General features: G+C 23.9%; 3 protein-coding genes across 9 annotated transcripts in view; 1 reads left to right on the forward strand and 2 right to left on the reverse strand.

Moving 5' to 3' along the window:
• The window catches only part of LOC126893596 (uncharacterized), an 8,579-nt gene extending 3,321 nt beyond the window's left edge, over positions 1–5,258 (forward strand). Inside the window, exons 1-2 of one of the 3 annotated variants that reach the window (XM_050663958.1) lie at positions 1,208–1,722; positions 4,143–5,258. In XM_050663958.1, the coding sequence (XP_050519915.1) occupies positions 1,300–1,722; positions 4,143–5,153 (1,434 nt within the window). In that variant the 5' untranslated portion in view covers positions 1,208–1,299 and the 3' untranslated portion in view covers positions 5,154–5,258. Of the gene's footprint in view, positions 1–1,207; positions 1,723–3,995 lie in introns of those variants that run through there. The other 2 variants (XM_050663959.1, XM_050663960.1) reach the window with 2 other exon arrangements.
• The window catches only part of LOC126893600 (myotilin-like), a 148,403-nt gene that overhangs the window by 90,953 nt on the left and 37,197 nt on the right, over positions 1–20,253 (reverse strand). For all 5 annotated transcript variants that reach the window (XR_007701218.1, XR_007701219.1, XM_050663967.1 and 2 more), the window contains one exon: positions 15,848–16,000. Coding sequence is in view for 3 of the 5 variants with exons in the window: in XM_050663967.1 (XP_050519924.1) it covers positions 15,848–15,938 (91 nt within the window). In the remaining 2 variants the exon portion in view is untranslated. The remainder of the gene's footprint in view (positions 1–15,847; positions 16,001–20,253) is intronic.
• The window catches only part of LOC126893602 (uncharacterized), a 105,149-nt gene that overhangs the window by 64,683 nt on the left and 20,213 nt on the right, over positions 1–20,253 (reverse strand). The window lies entirely within an intron of this gene.

Here is a 20,253-nt window from a genome sequence, read left to right on the forward strand (position 1 = left end):
GATGACGAAATTAAAAAATCATTAGAAGATAAATTGAAAAATAACTTCGACAAGTTTAAAAATTATCTAGATTATTTAAATTGTATCTATATGAATATCGACATCAAAACTGTTCGGTCGTTCTTTGAGTATTCTTCAATATACAGGTATGTTGAGCCCTCAAGGAATTGGAAAAAAGAAAAAAAATATTTTGAATTTTAATATGTAAATTAAATATGAAAAATTAATTATGTTTTCTATTTTTTTAAAACTCATAAAAATCCAAATTGAATCTTAGTTTCAAATAATAAAATAATCCATATTCAACCATACATGTGTATCTTTTTTTTAACAATAAAAGCCTGTAAATTTGACAGTTAAATTGTTAATTTTTCATCCATTGAACTTCAAATATTTGAATTATTTAAAAAAATAAGGATTTGTAAATAAGACACATACTCCAAATATCCATACAAAAAATACTGTGTTTAAACTGCTTAAAATTGATTAATTTTCACAATATTAATTTGAACAGAATTTTTGACTTAGTATTCAAAAATAGTAATAATGAATCATTTGATATTAAATTGAGTAAAATTATATTATCTGATATGAGGTTTAANGAATCATTTGATATTAAATTGAGTAAAATTATATTATCTGATATGAGGTTTAGCCTATAATTTATAATATAAAATAGTGAGACCAGCTATGATGTATGGTTCAGAGTGTTGGATAATTGATTAGAAAGTAGAGCAGAAAATGATTATAGCAGAGATGAGAATACTTAGATGGATGAGTGGAGTAGTTAAAGAACATAGGATAAGAAACGAGAATATAAGAGGGAGTATAGGCATAGCGTCAATCATGGATAAGATAAGATGAGAAAAAATAGACTTGGATGGTTTGATCAATTTAATTTATTGGTTTGACAAATTAATAAATAATGTAAATATAATAACTCTTAAAGATATCGCAGAAAATTCGTTAAAATTCCCTCAATAATGATACAGTAAAATGTATAGCTTTATTATTTAGACTATTAGATACTATAACATGTTTCTTAATTTAATTTACAATTTATGTCTATTCTTATAAAAATGACGGTAAATAAATTTTATACGTAACAAATCACTTTTAAATTGTATTGACACACTATTTTTGAAAACAAAATTGTAAATGTGATAAATGTGTTCATGTATATATCTATATAAATGAAAACATATACTAAAATATCTAATATTTATTAAATGTGTAGTTTTAAAAAAAGTTTTTTTTCTTAAGAAGTCATACCAATAGTAAGTAATTCAGATTATAATAATGATTTTTCATCAATTTTGCGCGCTGATAATATTCTTTGGGGTATTTGTTAATATCCAATTTATCACATGTTGTTGTTATAAACCGACACCAGAGAATTTTGAAGATGCAGAAGAACTTGAAATAGCATGGAAATTGGATACTGGGTATGAACGATTAACACAAAATTTACCAACTCGTGTGGGTATAAAAGAATTTAAACGTATCATGACTAAAGATGAAAACAAACCAACAACATTTACACTACACAATAGGCCACAAATTATCTACTACAACCTTTATTGCAGTAACTTAAGGGACCTATTACAATATATGAGCCTTATTGGTTCATTTGAAAGAATTCAAATATTAAAAGAAAATGCTAGTGTACTTTTAGACGAATCAATTATTCAACACATGCTAGCCCTAATGCTAAAGACAGACCTAGATGCACCTTTAGATCCTTTATGGGCTATGTTTATGTATGCAATTTACATAAAAGAACAAAGGGATTTTTTAAAAGGTAACTTGGTCATACATTTTAAGGATCTTATACGAGTTATAATAGAAATTTTAAAATCACATGCAAAAAACGATTGTGACATAAATATTACAAACGAAATAAAAATAAATCCAAGTGACACACATAAAATTGACGAAATAAAAAATGTTATGAACATAAGAAATCATAATAATTCCTTTTTTCTGAGTGATATAGAGGTAAATAATTGGATTTCACTCAGTAAAATTTATTTGCACAAAGTTATCCAAAATAAAGATATTTTGAAAAAAATAATATTGGATTATGGAGAACAGAGTCAGAAAGTTTATTACTATATCATGGAAGATATTAATACTGCATATACAGCTGCAAGGAATTATCATTGGTTTGATTTATGGATTTCAAAAATAGGAGATTATCAAAAAAAAGTTTTTGACATTTTTAGAATCTTACCTTTGTATTTTATAAGGAAACATCTGTCGTATTTAATGTTCAATACAGATAACGATATTATTAAGAATAATAATTACGAAATGCACCAATTATTGTTAAATAATCANTACGAAATGCACCAATTATTGTTAAATAATCATACATTAAATAATATATTCAAATTTAAAAATAAACAACAATTTGAAATCGATTGCATTATACGAAAATTCTCTCAAAAACCAAGTTATAGTAGATCCTATGATCTTATAAATAGTGAAAATATAAATTCAATTGATGAACATATTAAAAGAAATTATTTTGGTGAGTCATTTAATACGTTCAAAGAAGATGACGAAATTAAAAAATCATTAGATTATAAATTGAAAAATAACTTCGAAAAGTTTAAAAACTATCTAGATTATTTAAATTATATCTATATGAATATCGACATTAAAATTGTTCGATCATTCATTGAGTATTCTTCAATATACAGGTATGTTAAGCCCCCAGATGATCGGAAAACAGAAAGAACATATATGAACTATTAATATGTATTTTAAATATGAAAAATTAATTATGTTTTCTATTTTTTTAAAACACATAAAAATCTAAATTGAATATTGAGTTTTAAATAATAAAATAAACTATATTCAACCATACATGTGTATCTTTTTTTAACAATAAAAGTCTGAAACTTTGACAATTAAATTGTTAATTTATCACCCACTGAACTTCAAATATTTAAATTATAAAAAAAAATAAGGATTTGTAAATAAGACCCATACTCAAAATATCCATTTAAAAAATATTGTGTTTAAACTGCTTAAAATTGATTGATTTTCACATTATTAATTTAAACAGAATTTTTGACTTAGTATTCAAAAATAATAATAACGAATCATTCNATATCAATATAATTTTTTTTATAGATGTTTGATGTCTTTACTTAAATCGAATAAATGCACATTGAAAGTAGAAATTTTTCTACTTATGTACAGTTCACAGTTGTAAATAAGCAAATACCAATATAAAATAAGTACAATTATTATTATAATTTTTACATTTTTTTCGAAATTCTTTTTTAGGTTTCAATGAAATTATACGATATGAACTTAAGTAAAAAATTGTAAACACATGAAAAGATAAAGTCATATAAAAATTGATTTCACAAATTCATATTATCCCTTGAATAATGGTTCAGTAAAATGTATAACTTTATTATTTAGACTATTAGATACTATGACGTGATTCTTATTTTAATTTACATTTAATGTCTACTATTATAAAAATGACAGTAAATTAATTTTATACGTAATAAATCACTTTTAAATTATATTGACTCACTATTTTTGAAAACAAAATTGTTAATCGAATAAATGTATTTATGAATATATCTATATAAATGATAAAATATACTAAAATATCTAATATTTATTAAATGTGTAGTTTTAAAAAAAGTGTTTTTCTTAAGAAGTCATACCAACAGTAAGTAATTCGGATTATAATAATGATTTTTCATCAATTTTGCGTGCTGACAATATTCTTTGGGATATTTGTTAATATCCAATTTATCACATGTTGTTGTTATAAACCGACACCAGAGAATTTTGAAGATGCAGAAGAACTTGAATTAGCATGGAAATTGGATACTGGGTATGAACGATTAACACAAAATTTACCATCTCGTGTGGGTATAAAAGAATTTAAACGTATCATGACTACAGATGAAAACAAACCAACAACATTTAAACTACACAATAGGCCACAAATTATCTACTACAACCTTTATTGCAGTAACTTAAGGGACCTTTTACAATATATGAGCCTTATTGGTTCATTAGAAAGAATTCAAATATTAAAAGAAAATAATAGTGTACTTTTAGATGAATCAATTATTAAACACATGCTATCCCTAATGCTAAAAACAGACCTAGATGCACCTTTAGATCCTTTATGGGCTATGTTTATGTATGCTATTTATATAAGAGACCGAAGGTATTATTTAGAAGGTGACTTGGTCATACATTTTAAGGATCTTATACGAGTTATAATAGAAATTTTAAAATCACATGCAAAAAAAAATTGTGACATAAATATTACAAACGAAATAAAAATAAATGCAAATGACACGTACAAAAATGAAGAAATAAAAAAAGTTGTGAATGTTATGAACAAAAGAAATCATAATAATTACTTTTTCCTGAGTGATATAGAGGTAGAAAATCATATTTCACTTAGTAAAATTTATTTTAATAAAGTTATCCAAAATAATGATATTTTGAAAACAATAATATTGGATTATGGAGAACAGAGTCAGAAAGTTTATAACGTTATCATGGAAGATATTAATACTGCATATAGAGATGCAAGAAATTATCATTGGTTTGATTTATGGATTATAAAATTAGGAGATTATCAAGATAAAGTTTTTGGCATTTTTAGAATCGTAGCTTTGTATTTTATAAGGAAACATCTGTCGTATTTAATGTTCAATACAGATAACGATATTATTAAGAATAATAATTCCAAAATGCACCAATTATTGTTAAATAATCATACATTAAATAATATATTCAAGTTTGAAGATAAACAACAGAGCATCGACAACATTATAAGAACATTCTCTCACAAACCAAGTAATTCTAGATCCTATGATGTTATAAATAGTGGAAATATAAATTTAATTAATGAACATATTAAAAGAAATTATTTTGGTGAGAAATTTAATATGTTCAAAGAAGATGACGAAATTAAAAAATCATTAGAAGATAAATTGAAAAATAACTTCGACAAGTTTAAAAATTATCTAGATTATTTAAATAATATCTATATGAATATCGACATTAAAATTGTTCGATCATTCATTGAGTATTCTTCAATATACATATTTGTTGAGCCCCCAAGGGATCGGAAAAAAGAAACAACATATATTAACTATTAATATGTATTTTAAATATGAAAAATTAATTATGTTTTCTATTTTTTTAATACTTATAAAAATTGAATATTGAGTTTCAAATAATAAAATAAACTATATTCAACCATACATGTGTATCTTTTTTTTAACAATAAAAGTCTGAAATTATGACAATTAAATTGTTAATGTATCATCCACTGAACTTCAAATATTTAAATTACATAAAAAATTAGAATTTGTAAATAAGACCCATACTCAAAATATCCATATAAAAAATACTTTATTTAAACTGCTTAAAATTGATTAATTTTGACATTATTTTTTGACGAAATTTTTTCAATTTTTTTTACTAAAAACTGCCGTAACTTTTTTAAAAATGAACATATTAATATAATTTTTTTTATAGATGCTTGATGTCTTTACTTATCATTTGGTATTTTTTTTTTTTTTGTAAATCTGACTCTTTATCTGCCCACAGGGGGGGATTTAAAATGACAACTTTTTCACAAAAAATTAATTTTTGAAAATGTTCCGGAATGTCTGACACATTTATATATATCTTAAATTAAAGCTAATGTAATATACTTTATTTAAAAAAAAAAAATTTGACCCCTAGACTTGTCTTCATGGTGAAAATGGTTACCGAATGCTATTTTTGTGTGAAATATTCTCGATTTTATAATTTACATTTGACTTCGTATTCAAAAATAATAATAATGAATCATTTGATATTAAATTGAGTAAAATTATATTGTCTGATATGAGGTTTAGCCTATAATTTATAATATAAAATAGTGAGACCAGCTATGATGTATGGTTCAGAGTGTTGGATAATTGATTAGAAAGTAGAGCAGAAAATGATTATAGCAGAGATGAGAATACTTAGATGGATGAGTGGAGTAGTTAGAGAACATAGGATAAGAAACAAGAATATAAGAGGGAGTATAGGCATAGCGTCAATCGTGGATAATATAAGAGAAAATAGAGTTAGATGGTTTGATCTTAATACCAGAAGAGAAGAATCGGAAGCCGTAAGAACAGTTTTAGAAATTAATATTGATGGAAAAAGAGGAAGACCAAAAAAGAGATGGAGAGATGTTATTGAATGCATTGTAATATTCTCCTTTGAAATATTAATAAAATCAATACCTCTTTTATTTCTAAGACCACGGAAAAGAATATGCTAACACGATTATACTTATGGTATTGACTTTTGGCAACTAAGAAGTAGCCACGAGTCATTGTCTGTCTCTGCGTCTTCTAGGCACCACAAAAATCATTAAATAAGGGAAGGTGATAAAAAGTAACTGTCTTGTTTTGATTGTAAAGCATGACTCAATCAGACGTTTCATCCCTGTTTATATTTATCGTGGTATGTTATATAAGGGCTGGAGACTGCTTTAGTCAGTCAGTCAATCTTTCATTTTTCTCGTTCAATTCTCTCACTACAATGTAAAATTAATCAATTCAAAATATAATTTCAAACATACTTGTGCGTATTCTTTTCTGCTGTTTGTTTTTAGATTTAACTTTTTACGCTAAATTTAAAATATACATTTGTCAAAATAATTAACACTTTCTATAATAATAAATACGCTTGTGCTAACCAAGTTCGATTCTCATTTATTAACACACTTACTATAGTTTTAAATATATTTTTAACAACCATAAATCTAAACTCAAAATTTAATCATCATCAGTGAATATCAGGTAAGAGTAGTTTTAATACACTAACTATACTAATAAAGTAATAACTAGAAACAAAGTACTTGTATCTATTATGTCTATACAGATGATGTCATTATTATTTTTCTTGAATAGTGTATGGACCAACATAATTTTTTATGAGAAATACTATTATTTAATAATTCCTTTTTCATTTGACATACTTTATCTTAATCAGGATATTAATAAGGAACTAGCTGATCATATAGCTTTTGGAATAATCCACCAATTTTTAAAATTAAACACTATCTAAAGACTTGCATCGAAGCGTTTTTTTTTGATAGTGATACTATAACACGATTCTTATTGTAATGTACATTTTATGTCTATTCTTATAAAAATGACGGTATATAAATTTTACACATAATTAATCACTTTTAAATTATATTAACAAATTATTTTTGGAAATAAAATTATGAATTTAATAAAATTATTTATGAATATATTGATATAAATGAAAACATACACTAAAATATCTAAAATTTATTAAATGCGTATTTTTAAAATAGTGTTTTTCTTAAGAATTCATACCAATAGTAAGTAATTCAGATTATAATAATGATTTTTCATCAATTTTGCGCGCTGATAATATTCTATGGGGTAGTTGTTAATATCCAATTTATCACATGTTGTTGTTATAAACCGACACCAGAGAATTTTGAAGATGCAGAAGAACTTGAAATAGCATGGAAATTGAATACTGGGTATGAACGATTAACACAAAATTTACCATCTCGTGTGGGTATAAAAGAATTTAAACGTATCATGACTAAAGATGAAAACAAACCAACAACAGTTACTCGTGGAAAATTATTTTGTTATAAAAGACGATCAACTTAATTAATTTAGGTAATTATATAGAATTTGTTTTTGACTTAAAATTTTTCAATTGCATCATTACAAAACAATTTTTTTGAAAGGGATATTATTTTTAGTCTTTGAACACCAAAAATATTTTTTAAAAAATTTTCGATGTTTTTTTATCATGTGAATATCAAATATTCTAGTGGGATATTAGGAATACATCCTTATATAGGAATGTAAGCTAATAAAGTCTTTATATAAGACAGTGATTTGAACATTGATACCTTGATCACAAAAAGATGTAGTTTCAAAAAATTGAACTTGATTTTAATATTATTGCAACTTTTTAGCTTCGATGTGAAGCTTATAAAGTATTAATTTTACTGTTTTTTTTGTGTGTGTAATGTTGCCCTTTTATTTTATCTCTCACCGATTTCATTTTACGATATCATAAATGATTTTTGTAACAATATTCTTTTTTATATTTTTAACATTATAACGCTATAATATTTTGAAAAATGAAATGTTAACTTCGATGACAAACTCAAAAAATATTAATTTTATTATGAAATTTAAAATTTTTTCAAAAAAAAAAAAATTACGAAAACGTGTCATAAGAATTATTGCCATGAAAATGTTCCTTTGATAAAATTATTTTTAATAATATTATAAAAAAAATGGGGTCGCGGCATAATTGGGTCTAGTATATGTTTAATTTGAGAATGATTAAAATCACTATCAAAAAAAACGCTTCGATGCGAATCTGTAAATAGTGTTTAATATAAAAAAAATGATGAATTATTCATTATTTATACCCCGATTACAAATTTTATAATTTATAAGTGTACTATATAAATAAATATTTATTATATCAATTAAATATAGCATGAAATTAATATTTAATAATTTAATATTGTAATTTTTTTACAAAAATCATGTTTTTTTATTAACTTTGATATCCATTTTCACCGTGAAAATATAATAAAATCCGAAAATTTCTTTTTCAAATTTAAGTATATTACATAAGCTTTAATTTGATGTCTATATAAGAGTGTCAGTATTTCTGAAAACATTTCAAAAATTAAGTGTTAAAAATTTTCCTTTCTATGTACATTTTTAAGTAGCGATTTTTAAATTTGTAATGTTTAGTATTTTGTAATACTAAATTATTAAATATTAATTTCATATTACATTTAATTGCTATAATAAATAATTATTAACATATTAAATTTATAAATCATAAAACTTGTTATCAGAATATAAATAATGAAATAGGAGATGATGTTTCTTTTGGAATAATCCACTATTTTTTTTAAATTAAACACTATTTACAGATTCGCATCAAAGCTTTTTTTATGATAGTGATTTTAATCATTGTCAAATCAAACATATACTGGACCCAACTATGCCGTGACCCCATTTTTTTTATAATATTATTAAAAATAATTTTATCAAGGGATCATTTTCATGGCAATAATTCATATGACACAACGTTTTCATAATTTTTTTTTTTTTTGAAGAAATGTTTAAAGTGACAGTAATATATAAAATAGCCAAAATAGTAGCAATCGGTACCGTTGTAATCATTTGAAAACTGACCCTTAAATATATTATGTGTAAGACCTTTTTGCCGTCCTTTCGGATGAACGTATTACGTTATACTAGGTACTTTCGTTGTCATTGATACTTTGAGAATGGTCTCAGCTGTGGCTCTTAAGTTTTGCCCACAACGGTCGGGTAGCCATTGGTTTGCAGTACTACCATTTCCGGATCTCATGAAACGGAAATGTGCAAGACTTTTTGATTACAATCGTAAATTTGGCCTGGCAGTGGCAAATGCTCAAACACTTCAGTTATTACCAAGGGGTTTTCGGCTTGTTATTTTAATCCACGGGGATGCGTTTGTGGAACATGAAATAGTATGGGCGTTACATATACAATGGTAGCAATGGTCGCGTTGTTTGAAAACTATTTTTCCACTTCTTCCTGTATTCCTCCTACTCCTTGGTTCACTTTCACAGCCACACTCGACCAACAGTGACAACAATGTTTTTGTTGAATGTGTAAAACTTTATACTATCGCCGATGCCGCAGTCGACCAATACCCTCACTAAATACCGTACAACGCATCAGCTGCTGTAAAAAATGTCCACAACTAGCACTTCGTTTACGATGATTATGTAACGACATACAAAAACAGTAAGAATCATCTAATATGTCAAGTGATTGCAATGATAGCTACCGAGTGGTATTGATGTGTTACTACAAAAATAAAATAAACAATTGAAAAATTGCATAATATGTATCTACAGAGTGCATCAGAAAGCCATGGGAACGAGTTAACTTCTGATACATTCAATGTTTTAACTAATATTTAATGTTTAATATTTATACTTATGTTTATTAGTATATTTCAAGTAAAAAATTATGTAAAGATTATTTGATTTATAGCAATTTGAATGATAATTATATAGAAAGAATGATTTTTTCAGCAACAAAAAAAAATTCATGAATACTTGGCTAAACGAATTATATCTTTAAAAATAATAAATCAATTATTAGACTTGTATTGTTAAAACTTAAAAATAAATTTAATCAATTACTATAAGAATAAAAATTACGAAAGTAATATAATATTTTACTGTATTATTAGTTTCTAAATTCGTATAATTCATGATTAATGTTAAAAATACTGTATTTGTGTCATACTGTCCATTATTATTCTGAAAACATCATAGCCAACAATCTATTCTCTGTCAGCCCATATCAAATGTTTGAACAATCTTTCGTTCTTCGTCATGTTTGATTACTATAAATTTAACACAGTAAACCCATATCAATGAGCTTATGAGCTCATAACGATCTAAAACTTTATTATGTCGAATGATTTTAAAAATCATGTCTTATAGTTCACTAGGCTTTCTCCTAGTTCCTCGTCTTCGTAAAAATTGAGCTAGCTACAAAAATATTGATAGCTTTCAAGTTATCCGACAGCTAGTAAATTTTATGTCAGTTTTGAATCGAGAAAATAGGAATTTGAAATTGTTTATCCTAAATTACATTTTGTCGTTATATAAAAACATTTGTGCTTGTAGCCTGTAGAGAGAAAAACAAAATCTATAATAAAAGAGTCATGTAACACTAATTATTCAAACATATAAAATGTGAATAACGCTTGCTTTCATCAAAACTTTGTACTTTAATTGCTTAGAAGTTCACGAATTTCACTTAAAATACCATGATAATGCATATAGTTACACTATTAAACAAGAATACCCAAAACAAATTAATATGAGAACATAATTTCGTTTCATTTCGCTTGTCACAGAATTTAAGTGACTAATTATATGTTCGTTTTAAAATTACGTGATGATAAATAAAACGTTATTAATAACACTATGTTTAGTACTTTATAGCATACACACTTTAAAGTAACCAGTTTTTAATATCAAAATTTAACATTTTTTTTTGCTCTGAGTAATTTAAATCTTACATTCGCAAACAAATTTATAATAAACACATATAACTCTACGATAAATAGTTTTTTTTTTTTTTGCAAAATTGTTCTATTCTAATGTATAATGAAAATATTTTATTATGCGTGAAAATATATGTTTCTATTTGTTTTTCGTTTCATAACTACTCCTGTAGTGTGCACCCAAAATTCATGAAGCGTATTTTATTTAAAATTTTGCATTACACTTAGTTTGTATATACTACTTGTTTTACACCATATAATTTGCATAGGACCGTTTAATAATGTCTTATATATTTGCGTATATTACATAATAGGACAATATAGTCCTAATTATAATAGATATTATGGTAAAATTGTAATATCGTGTTCAACTGAATTTATATTTTTCAAATGAAACATTAAATAACTGTCTCACGTCTAAATTAAAGTTTAAATGGCAATCGAAACTGAACAAACCTTCATTATTTCCACTTCATATCATGTTTTTATTATATTATTTGTAAAATATTATTTTCAAAGGGGTTATTTATTAAAAATTATATTTTACTGAACCGAATAAACCGAGAATTATCATGACCTGTACATATAAAATCGTACCTTTATTTAGGAGAACGTGATTAAAATATAAAGAGAGAAAATAAGAAAAATAAAATTACGAATTCCACAAAGCTAAGCTCAAGTTTTTTACCAACTACAAAATATTTTCTTACAAACATTTTACATTTACTTTTATTTCAACGTGGTCACTACTAACATTGCTACGGCAGTTTAGGATAGTCGAGGATAATACAGTTTTATATTCATACGCATAAAGCAAATAAGTTTGTTGTATAAAGAGGATGAAAATAAATATATATTTAACAAGATATCAGAAATATAAGTATTTTTTACCGCAAAATAAATGATTTCATGATATTGTTGTAAACTTAGCCTTATTGCCCTAACATTTTATTGTAGCAATGTAACGAAAAAAGGTATAACATTTTTTATCTGAAATTGAAATGATAATTTACTATAAACTGTTCAGACATTTCTCTTTATAAAAATGTTTGATTTTTCACATACAATTTTGAAATCATACAAAGTAAAAGAAAATGTTGATAAAATATCAATGAAAATTACTATTAATTAATGTCAACTACTTTTATATAGAAATGAACGTGTAAACGAAAAATATCATACTGACATTTGGAAACTTTAGGATCATGTATCACAATGCATACATAACATTAAATTAAATAAATCTTAGATAAAATTTTTTATTTAAATCGAGTTTTTTTATTTGATTTATGAAATGAATTCTATTACATAAAATTATTATGTTTGTTAATTTCTCATATAACTTATTTACTAGAAAATCTTTTTGGATTTTTAAAACTATTTAACTGAGACATTTTTACGAAAAATGTCCAAAAACTAAATTTTAAAAAAACACAAATAATTTTCATTAATGTTTACCACTTAATTAAATCTATTTTACGGTAATACTACATTTCAGATGTACACAGTACATATTTAAAATATACGTATTGCATACATATATATAATTATACATGCATATAATTATTCCAATATCCTAATTATGTAATAAATTCAAAAAATTCTTAACATTGAGTTGTTCATTATTTTATTGATATTTTAAAACTATTTATAATATAAATACAAAAAAATATAGACCGTGATTAATTTGTAATTGTTTTCCAAAGTTCAAAGGCGCACTACTGATTTCCCACATCAATGTTTAAACTTTAAAATGTCACATGGGAGCAGCGCAGAACTCCATTAGAAAGCGGAAAGATTCTTATTGTGTAATAATCCCTAGTTTACAGTTAAATTTATGGACACGGTCAATATGCTACTAATGCTTAATTAAACTAGCTTTCTGATGACTAATAGGATTAACTTCCTGATACTTTCATCACAACAATTTTACCATAAATTTAACTATAAAAAACCTTGCAATTATTTTTTTCGAACAACTTGTTCTCAGCCAATTAGGTAATTTTTAAGAAGATTAAATTATTAATTGAAAAAAATTAGTTTAAAGCAAACTCAATATATTTATTAATCAAAGTGTTTAGTTTGTTCATAACTATTTTTTACCATTATTTTAGAAAATAATGGAAAATACGAATTAAAAAAGAAAACACAGAAGATCTATCATAAATAATGACTTATTTTCCTTCGTTTTTTTTCTTTTAGCTGTCATATGCTCAATAACTAAAAAAAATAATTTTAAAATTCGCTGTAAGACTTTTAACTTAATCATCTCAATAAATAAACAAAAGTTATTTTAACTAAATTTTTAATTAGAATACAGATCATTTCACAATTTTATTATGTTATTGTACACTATCATATTTCCTATATTTCATCAATATTAAACTATACATAAATCATTATTGATTATGATACTCAATTCTTGCTACGCGAAAAATGTGTAGCGAATAAATCATGTTCCGGAACAATAATATTACTGTTGTATATATATCTTTGTAAGTATCCGGTTTTGTTGTTCTACAAAAATGGTCGAAAATTTATTTGGTGTAACACAAAAAAAATATATGTTTAATTGACAGTATCTAAATGATTGGCAATATAATTAACTAAATATAAAACATTAGAAGTCCTTAAAAATTGTTTATCGTAATATTTTATAAATAAAGTTCTAAAAACAAAATTAATAAAACATACCACAGATGAATTAAATACTTGAAATATTTTTAAATATAGTAAAAAGTAGGGATAATTTTTAATTTTCGTAAAAATAAAAAATTAAACCTTTAAATTAGTTAATTTTAACCAATTTATATTTAAGAGTCTTTATGGAAAATTTTATAAAAATATAATCAAATGTGAATCATTTTTACATAAATAAAAAGATTATCGAGATACAAATAAATTTTCATAACGTCCAAATAATCTCTGAAAAGTACCATATTTTCAAAAAGGTCAGGAATTTTCATCTTCGTTAATGTTTAGTTTTATGATAAGAAACGGTAAATATTGCCATAAAAATGAGATTACTTAAATTAAAATTGACTTAGTCGACGTTACTATTTGAAATTTTTACAATTTTGAATTTATTACAGTATTGTATTTACTGAACGTTCTTTGAACAAAGAAAAAAGCCACGTATGTGCGTGTATTGTGTATATTAAAAAAAATTATATCTACAAAATATATTGTGCTTGTAAAATATTCACATCAGTATTTTACTCACTTATTTATATATATTTTTTTAAAGTCACACACCGATGTTATGACATGGGTGTGTGCAGAATTTTAAAGCGTGGATAGAAATGTAGGGGAATACGTTATCCTTACACAAACCTTAGGAGAAAATGCATTCACGGCATTTGATACATTATAACACGGTACAGTAAACACGTAGAACTCAAAATTCATGAATTAATCTGGAGATATAATCCTAGTCTATTTTCTCCTTAAATAAGCTATGTTATTAAAGAAATTTGTAAATTATTATGTGTACGCTGAAACCTGATTTTTGCCTTGCAAATCTAGAAAACCTTAAAACTACTGTTTTGTTAATGAAACAAAAAAATATAAAAATAATAGTACACTCTTCTTAATTACAGTAATATGTTACTATAATAAATTATTTACAGTGTTTACATTTTATATCAAATATATTAATTACTCAGTACTATATACACATACATTTAGGTTTTGGTAATGCGAATCCTTACATTTAATGGAACCATATAAATGTTTGATATCATGGCTACTGTAATATACAAAGTGTAACTTAATTAGATTGTACGCTAAATCATTCAACTTCCACATTGATTACTATTCGAGGAATCCAACGACAAAAAAAGAGTATATAGTATAACCCAATTTTTATAATGAGTGGTATTTTTTTTAGAATAAAATTGTTTTTGTTGTGCGTATTTCATTTTAAAAACAATGAAAGTCATTTTATATACTTAAAATTAATTACACAGAGAGCAATTTAAAAAAATAATGTTACAAAAACATTATTTAAAAAAAAAAAAAACGATGGCTAGGTATGTATAATTATTATAACTAAATTCAACAAGTTAAATGTTACTAGACTTTTTTTTTAATTTGAATTCATTTTAAAAAGTAATCGACTATGAAGTAGCTAATGGTACAAGAATAAATTTATATTGTATTCGAGTAGATTTTAACTATAAACACTTTTGAATTAAATTACAAACTATTTTATTTTAATTGGCACACTTAAATTTTCTAATAAAAATAAACTGTAAAGTTTTATAGTAATTGTCTCTTTTTAATAAAGTGGGTACATTTTTGTATACGTTTTACAACACCTCTGAAACCATTGTAATAACAACATAATATTATTACCACGGAATTGCTATCAAATCGGTGGTTGTATGAATATTTATTTTAAATATGACAAATAAAATCCTTTCCAATAAGATTTCGTTCTTTCAAACTCAAATCTACTAAGGCCTTTTAAATAAAATTATAATTAAGTTGAAATAAGCAGTATAAAAGTATTATAGATTTCTAAGAATTGCTTTAGTCCGAATTTCACAATATTAATATTAATAATAACCATTGAAAAAAGAAAACCTTCTGGCTACAGAACTTGGAAATTGTGTGAATAATTATATTATATTACAACTTCATCTCATCTATAAAATAAGTATTTCAAATTGATGTTTTACAATCTAATATGATTATTAAACAAACTTACCAACATCAGCCGAGATTTGTTCATTGTAGTATAGGACAAATAGTAATAAAAGATAAACTAATCTTTTTCTTGCTCCACGAGTGTTTATCATCTTAGTCTGAGGGAAATTACCATGAATTGTTGTTCATTCCTTCAACAATATTTTAAGATCATCTGAAACAATTTTAATTAAAATAATAAACATTTTTTATTTTTTTTTTCTTGAAAACCAATATCTTAGTATTTAAAGTTTTTTAAACGGAATGCGTAAATATTAATTTTAAAAATAAGTGGGTTTATTAATAATAATTTATAAAATTTTCTACATTATTTATTTACATATAATATCAACAAATTTTCATTATTTAATGTCGAAGGTATTATAATGCAAATTCGCTCATAAAATACAAAAATATTAAAATGTTGTGGCTATTATTGGTTTTATTTTATTTCAAAACTCAATATATGAAACATAGTAACCCATGATGATACGTTTTTAATCAAATTCATTCAGTGTTGAGTGAATCAGTAGCCCATTAAACAATTAATTGTTTAACTAATTATTCTGGCGTTAACATCATATAACACCAATGACTTCTTAATTAGAATTGGAAACTGTGTTTCATTACTTAATGTCACATTTTCTCTTTAAGAAAACATTTAAAATTTATTTTTCTGTCAAAACATTATATTCATTAATTTATCATACTGTATCATTTAATTTTCTCGGTCGAAATAAGTATTCATCGAGTCAAAAAATGTTTTGAAAAGAGCCTTCATGTGAATTTTTCTGACTTCCTAAATTTTTTATTTGAATTATTTTAAAATAAAAAAAATATGATGAAGTCCAATTAGTAAATATATCTCTTTATGTTATTCATCTCATTTAATGAAGTAATAGTAACAAGTCCTCTGCAAAATCACAATTTTTGATACAATATCCTTAGCTATTTAGTTACTGAAAAATTCCAATGTTTGACATTTTATGAAAAATTAACATTTTTGTGTTTTAATCAATTATAAATAATTTTACATTATTATAGAGAACAAATATTCATTAATTCTATGAGTGTGACATTAAAATAAAAGTTAGTAAAGAACTATATACTATGAAAAACTATTCAATCACCCTATAAATGAGTAATTTCATAAATTATCATTCTTTTATGTGAATTTAAACTTCTGAATATACCTCATGTATTTTTAAAAATATATTATTTTTTCTTTTCAATAGTTAATAATATCCTATGTTTTATAATTTGGTTTTATCTACTCTCTTTCCATCTTTATATTTTATCAACTTACGTTTTTTTAATAGAAATATATATATATATATGAATTACTAGTAAATACGTACCAATAATAAACCAATTTACAAACTAGAAATTGAAAGGGTTGTTATGTTTTATACACGCAATGTTTAAAACACCATAAATTTCTAAAACTACGTAAGTAATATGAGACATTTAAAAAATTTCTAACTATTTACTTATATTTATACAGGTTTTTTTTTAAATATATTTTAACAACTCTGATAAATAATCTATCTCAGAGAATGACTGATCGATAACAACTTTTAGACCAGTATTTTGGTAGTTATTAAATTTTTTAATATAAAGACTAGAGATCTATGGGTCTATTTATTATCATCTCTAGGTATAAATGTACCGTACTAAATCCCCTGCCAAGTTATAAATATTAAAATATCTTTTATTTTTTAGTTTGTAAGTTGGTTTAGCACACATGTATATATTTCCATTTAAAAAACTAAAGTTGATAATATTTTAAGGGGAAAGAGGAGAGATAGAACCGAATTATAAAAAGTATAAACTTCTGAAAATAAAATACAATATTACATTTTATTTTTTTATAGATATTGCGTAAGTTATAGTTAAACTATCACTCTATATTTATATTAAAACATAGTATCGTGAGTTTTTGTATTTATGTTTTATACTTTATTTTGAGCCTTTTTTAGATTCCAAAATAAATTTTATTATATACACTAATAAAAACACGAATATCACTTGAAAAAATACAAGAGTATCTTTATAATTATAAAAACTATGTTCTATTTTTTCAAATCAATAAATGTAATCACGTTTTTTTCCTTATGGAAATCTAATCTGGGTTATTTATAATGAAAATACTTTTATACGATAAAAATCAGTTAAACTGAAGTACACTCTTAAAAGTTTATGAGCACAATATTTTTAAAAACAAACCATATATTTTTCAACAAACGTACCTAATGTACGAGAGTCATTGAACTAAAACGGGTAAACATTCCTTAGGGACTATCTTTGAAATTTAAATTTAAAATGTATGTTCAATTCTGATTATTGAATTAAATTCAATGCATAGACTCTAATAAATGAACCAAAAATGTCCTTACATCAGTATATTTTTAATATACACACAAGTAGTGTAATTTTGACATTTAGTGTCATAAATTCATACACAAATATAACATTTTTATCACTATTTATCTACATTTTATGCGTTAAAAACTTCTATTACATATATGTAATATTTTTTTAAATAATGTAATTGTTTATTAAAATTTATTTTATTTTTCTATACATTACAAATGCCATAACAGGTGTTAACAAAAATTATTTTTCAATCAAATTTAATAAGTTTAACACAATTAAAAATATTACTCATTACTTTGTGTTACTCATTTCACTCTTAGTAATAATAAACAAATATGTAGATATATCAAAGTAAATTTTTGGTTAAATAAAAAGATTTTAAAATTTTGAAACAAATTTTCTTCAAATTTTATTTTGATTACACAAATAAACTCTTTTCATAACAATTAATTTAATTTTATAGTCAATTTACATTTCTAGTAGAATCGATTAATGTCAATATTTTAGAGGCCGTTTTGCCTCTATACTCTTGTCTCTATTTTATATTTTGGAATTCAAATAGAAGTTGTTAGGCATTGGTACATTTTTTGTGTTCATTTATGTTTAATTCTATTAGTTTTCTGATTGATGATATATTATGAAACAAAAATTGCAGTTAGTCACTATAGGTATAAATGCGATTTTTCGTTCAATTGTGAATTTATCGACTAATAAACATTTTATGATTAAAAATTTATGAATTTATAAATTCATTTATCACAATTAAACACTAAAAAAAATAACGTTTATCCTGTTGCAATTCATACCAATGAAGTAATTAATGTATATTATTCGTTAAAACTATTTTTATTCTTATCTGCTATTGAACTTATGTAATCATGAGAACTAATGTCCTGTGAAATTACATCTCAGCCTAAAAAAGTATCGTATATTTTATAAAGACCAATAAAAGTTTCTTTCGAGAAAATACATTAGAAAATAATTACTACAACATATAACATAAATTCAATTACATTACACTATCAAAAATATAAGACGAATGTAATTTATAAACTATTTCTAATTTATCTCTACTTGGGTAATTTTTTAAAAAAATTCTTCACCTATAAAATGTTAAAATAACATTAAAATTGAAGACCTCTCAAATATAAAAAATATTTAAAAAATAAAAAATTAGGATCAATTAATCTTAATTGTTTTATAGTTATACATCTAAGAAGATAAAAATTCATTTTTTAATCTATAAAATAACTTTACCTTGAGAACTAATTTAAGACCCATTGAGTGTAAAACGAAAAGTTGCAAAAATAAAATCATTATAAAAAACCTGTATAAATATAAACAGACTTGAAAAAACACTACAGCCGATTTAATATTACTCACGTTGGTGGAAATAAACAGGCTTGAAGAGGCTATTTTTATGATCAACTAAAGAAAATGTATTATCTGTGAGTTCAGTGGAATGAAAACGTCAATATTATCATTTTTGATAAAATAAACTACAAAAATCAGAAATTATCAATATATTTATTAACATTCAAAATTACAAGAAACAATAATATAGTAAAAAATAAAAACAGTACAGTCGGAACCAAATAAATTTATATTGGACATAGTAAATTCTAATATAGCTTGAAATTTTATAGTAATTAACATCACTATCATAAAACGCTTTAAAAATTTACAAATTTTGTATTAGGTGTCGTACGTCGGTAGTGCCTCAACGTAGACGCAAAAGTTTAACACAAATTTATTAATGTTTTATACAGAGTGGCCCACCACTCACTGACAACTTAAATAACTTTTGATCCAGTTAATATTTTTAGTTGATTTTTTTTTAAATAATAGTTATACGTTAGGTCTATAGCTATATCTCAATAATTAATTTTTTTACATTTTATTAAAAATATTAATTATTTTTAAATTTTAAATAAAATGTAAAAAAAAAATCTAAGATAGCTATTTTGTAGAGTAGAATTTAAGAAAAATTTTAGTAAAAAAATATCTTATTAATATTCAGTAGTAAATATTCTGTAGCGTTTTGAAGTTTGT

The sequence above is a fragment of the Daktulosphaira vitifoliae genome, unplaced genomic scaffold, assembly GCF_025091365.1.
Source record: "Daktulosphaira vitifoliae isolate Bord-2020 unplaced genomic scaffold, ASM2509136v1 Scaffold_1, whole genome shotgun sequence".
In the NCBI taxonomy this organism is placed as follows: domain Eukaryota; kingdom Metazoa; phylum Arthropoda; class Insecta; order Hemiptera; family Phylloxeridae; genus Daktulosphaira; species Daktulosphaira vitifoliae.